The sequence below is a fragment of the Montipora capricornis genome, chromosome 7 (assembly GCF_036669925.1).
Source record: "Montipora capricornis isolate CH-2021 chromosome 7, ASM3666992v2, whole genome shotgun sequence".
NCBI classification, from domain to species: domain Eukaryota; kingdom Metazoa; phylum Cnidaria; class Anthozoa; order Scleractinia; family Acroporidae; genus Montipora; species Montipora capricornis.
The window spans coordinates 38,786,642-38,791,035 of NC_090889.1; the positions used below are offsets into that span (position 1 = coordinate 38,786,642).

At 39.3% G+C, this 4,394-nt stretch overlaps 1 protein-coding gene across 1 annotated transcript; it reads left to right on the forward strand.

Moving 5' to 3' along the window:
• On the forward strand, positions 1–3,405 carry LOC138057150 (E3 ubiquitin-protein ligase TRIM71-like). The gene has a single exon (XM_068903215.1). It carries the CDS (start codon positions 199–201, stop codon positions 2,437–2,439), a length of 2,241 nt encoding a protein of 746 aa, XP_068759316.1. The 5' UTR covers positions 1–198; the 3' UTR covers positions 2,440–3,405.
• Positions 3,406–4,394: the final 989 nt, after the last annotated feature.

Consider the following 4,394-nt stretch of genomic DNA (forward strand, 5'->3'; position numbering starts at 1 on the left):
CAAAGCTCGCTGGCTGCATAAAAGCCAAATTTCTGGGAATCAGAGAACCAAAACAAAACAATCAACAGACTTTTAAAACACATCGCAATGATTGGCTAATGGTCACCTGATTCCAAGAAAAGCTAAAGATAGAAATCACGAGACTTGGAATAACATAGTCAAAGGCAATCAGTTCGTGAAGGCGTAAAGGTTAGAAATATGGATATCCCAAAGTTGCTTTTCAATCTTCGTGAAGAAGCCTCGTGTCCGGTGTGTCAAGACATCATTAGAGATCCAAGATACCTTCCATGTTTGCACAGTTTCTGTCTGAACTGTTTGAAAAACTGGCATCGAGCAAGTGGTGGTGAAGTTGATCTGAGGTGTCCGAAATGCCAAGGCCGTTGTAGAGTTCCTGCAAGCGGTGATTTGAAAGATCTTCCCACAAGCTTTTTTCTCAGCGGCTTCATCGATGCCCTAGCTATTAAAGAATCTAACAATACGCAAGTAACATGCGGAAACTGCGACAAGAAAAGCTCTAAAACCTCGTACTGCTTCGAGTGTTGCAAGTTTTATTGTGATGAGTGTTTGATTGGGCACAACATCATGCGAGGCTACAAAGATCACCGCGTTCTGGCCGTGAAAGATTTTCAAGAAAAAGACTATGAAATATTAGTGAAGCGACCCGTGTTTTGCTCAAGGAAGGGGCACGAGAAAGAAGAGCTCAAGTTTTTCTGCAAGATTTGTCCCGAAAACTCAGTTTGTCAAACTTGTGTCATCTTAGATCACGCAGGACATAAAGTAACATTAATCCAAGAGGAAGCCGAAGCTCAAAAGATCGAGTTAACAGGTCTAACTCAAAGGCCGAAAAAAACCTTGAAAGCAAAGATGAAATTGGTCACTCAAATTGACGAGGACTACGCTCAGCTTGTTCAACGAAGCGAGGACATGCTAAGAGACGTCGATGTTTTTGTTGATAATTTAATGAGGAGACTTCAAGAGGAAAGGCAAAATATCAAGGTAGCTGTGGAAAAGGAGACCAAGAAATCACTGGAGAGTCTAACGACCAAAAAAAGAGCAATTCAGCAGGAAATAAAGGAGATCGAATCAGCGTTGGAAAAAGCTGAGAAACTTTTAAAACAAAGCACAGATGCCGAGGTGGTACAGCTAAAGAAACCATTGCAAACCATTCTAGAACGGGTAGGACAACTGCAGCCAGTTGAGCGCGATCCTGAAAGCCTGTTTGAATTAGTTTTCGTGGTAAATAACAAGATCCTGGAGACAATCAACAGCGAAGGCATTGGTCTTTTGAAATTCCTAACTGATGCAAAGGAATCTGTTGCCGAAGGCAAAGGACTTTGTGAGGGAACTGTTGGGCGTGAAGCTCAATTCAATTTAACGACAAGAAATGCGGCTGCCGAACGATGTTATAATAAGAATGACAATGTAATGGTAGACTTGAGAGACGGGAGAGGGCAGGAATGCATAACCACATTTCTTGTTAATGACAACAAAGACGGGACCTACAAAATCAGCTATTGTCCTACATTTGAAGGAAAATTCAATTTGTCAGTTAAGGTAAACGGGCAACATATCCGCGGTAGCCCATTCTGTGTTGTAATTAGACCTTTCAATGTCAAACCTGTTTTATCTTTTGGAAAACAAGGCTCGAATGATGGAATGTTTAGTTACCCTTGTGGGGTATCAGTAAATTCCAGGGATGAAATCGCAGTAACTTCCCAGCACAAGGTGCAGATATTTGACTGCAAGGGCAATTTTCTTAGATCCTTTGGTCGTCAGGGTAGCAACAAGGGACAGTTTCAAGACCCTATAGGAATAGCTTTTGGTAAAGATAAGAATATTTATGTTGCAGACAACGGGAACCATCGAATCCAAATTTTTAACGAGGAAGGGAGGTACTTGAGTATGTTTGGTGGGGAAGAAAGCTTTGATAGCCAGCTCAAGGATCCTTATGGTTTATCATTGGATTCCAATGGCAATATTATTGTGGCTGATTCCAGTAACAAATTCATTAAGATCTTTTTCCCTGATGGAAAGTTTCTAACAAAGATAGGTGGACCCAGTTCTCTTAATGCTCCTTTTCATTGTGTTCAGTCTGGTGATTATCTCATTGTGTCAGACAATGGTGATTACAGTGTGAAAGTATTCACCCGGGAGGGGTACTATAAGTATCAGTTTGGCACAAGTGGGAAGGGGAATGGAGAGTTCGATTGTCCCTATTGTTTGTCAGTGAGTAAATCAGGTCATGTACTTGTCTGTGATGGTGATAATCATAGAGTGCAAGTCTTTGAACTGAATGGTAAGTTTGTTGGTAAGTTTGGAAGAAAGGGCAACAACTTAGGAGAGTTTCAGTATCCATTTTCAGTAGCACTTCTCAGTAATGGCCAAATTGTTGTGTCTGACTGGTTTAATAATCGCATTCAAATATTTCATCAATCTTGAGCAGACACTTGCTAAAAGCCAAGTAACAATAATCTATCATCTAAAGGAAGTTTGATTTTCAGCTTTCATGAGTCCTTTTTACTATCTGATTTGCTTGTAATTTGTTGAGCTGTTTCTGTATTTTTGAGGCGTTTCACTTATAATGAATACTCTACCGCTTTGTACCTGAGATTGATTTCTGTGAAAGGGAACAGAAGGTATAAATATATTTTTTTTTTTTGGATTGAAATTCATCTTTTAGGAAACCTACTTGTAAGAAAGCATGAATTTTTAGCAGGAATTAATAGCCCACTTTCGATATATTAAAATTCAGCCCTAAACAAAACGGACCATCTCGTGGCCTGGGAAATAAACTCATACAAATCCTTTTAATTATTCCCCAGAGCCTCGAGATGATGCCTTTTGTTTAGTATTGGTCTTTCATATTGCCCAGTGAGTTCCGGTTTAGTTATCATTAACTGAGCCATGACTGATTAAAGTGTAAGGGAGTAGTTTTGTTTGAAGCATTGATTTGATTAATATTCATTTATATCAAACATTTTCGTCAACCTCGTTCCCAGGGTCTCTCATCTTAACGCCTGGGGCGAGCAAGGAGAGAGTGTTTTCAATTGTCACGGAAGCACGTGACCAGACCCTACCAGGGTCTCTCCTTGCTCGAGAGACCCTGGGAACGAGGTTGAATTTTCGTAATAACCGCTTGCGTGACAGCAAATAATTGTAAATATAACGTTTGAGCTCTCAGTGTTTAAAAAAAAGCTGTTTCGTATATTTTAGTGTATGTAAGCAAGTATGTACCCTTGTTACTTAATAATAGGTTTGATATCAAAAGAAATGTACTGTGGAATCATTCTGCAGAAGCAATATGGTAGCTTTAGTAAGTATATTATCTTTATCATGATATTCAAGTGCTGTGAATCTTGTGATTGAAAGATAGAAGAAGTGGAAATAAAGTTCTCATGTGAATATGTTTGTATACTTTAGTGGTCTGTGTTTATTTCCCTGGGGCTTGGGGTGTAGGGTGGCTGTAGGTAGGGATAGTTTCTGGGGGGAGGTGACAGTAAATCTTCTTCTGCGAAATGTGGGTATTTTGGCTGTCTACAGAGACTCTTTATAATAATCATTCGTAAGGTGCGCCTTTGCTGACACTCTAGTTCATCCGAAATGGATGCTGGCAGCCCGTTGCGAAAACTTAAGCAGCAAATGTTGACAGTCTCGACTCGAAACTCGATCCGCGATCCTCGATGTTTCGAGAATCGGTGATCGAGATTAGAGAGTCGAGAACTGAGAATAGAGTTTTCGATGGTAAAGGTGAAAAGAAAATCGAGGTGAAACATAACTTCTTGAAAACAAAACAATGGTGTAGACAAAAGGGCTTGACAAGCGGTCCCCTCTATTTGCACAATTGACAGACATATCGAAATATTTCTTCACGCTTGCGTCTATTATTTTTTTAGCACATCGCTCATGTTTTCTTGACTTCAGCGTTTATAACTGCTGAATTACCGGAATACTATTGATAAACCCTAACCCGGAAGCTTAAAAATTATAGAAAACACATTTATAATGAGTCACGCATGCACACAATGAACTTTATTTGCACTCGAATTTAAAAGCAAATGCATGCTATTATCTCCGAACTGTAAATAAATACTTAAATCCCAAAATAAAAGGAAATTCTGCAATAATTACTAGATAGCTTAATAAAGATGAAAAATCAACGGCCACCAAAGGTGCAGCAGTCAATATCAAAATTCACTTTAAACTGATTGCAGACTTAAATTTACTTAATTCCTGGATTATTCTCATATGGTTTGCAAGAGAATTCGATATCTTACTATCGCAATACGACAAGGTATGAAGACCAAGTGGTGTTTGCTCCAGGCGCTATAAACTAGTTATCTCCCCGCAAATTATTGCTAGAATTCTGCGATGTGAATAACTTAAAAATAGTTCGG

Coding starts and splice junctions, on each gene's coding strand:
- LOC138057150 (XM_068903215.1), top strand. CDS start 199: ATGGATATCCCAAAGTTGCTTTTCAATCTTCGTGAAGAAGCCTCGTGT.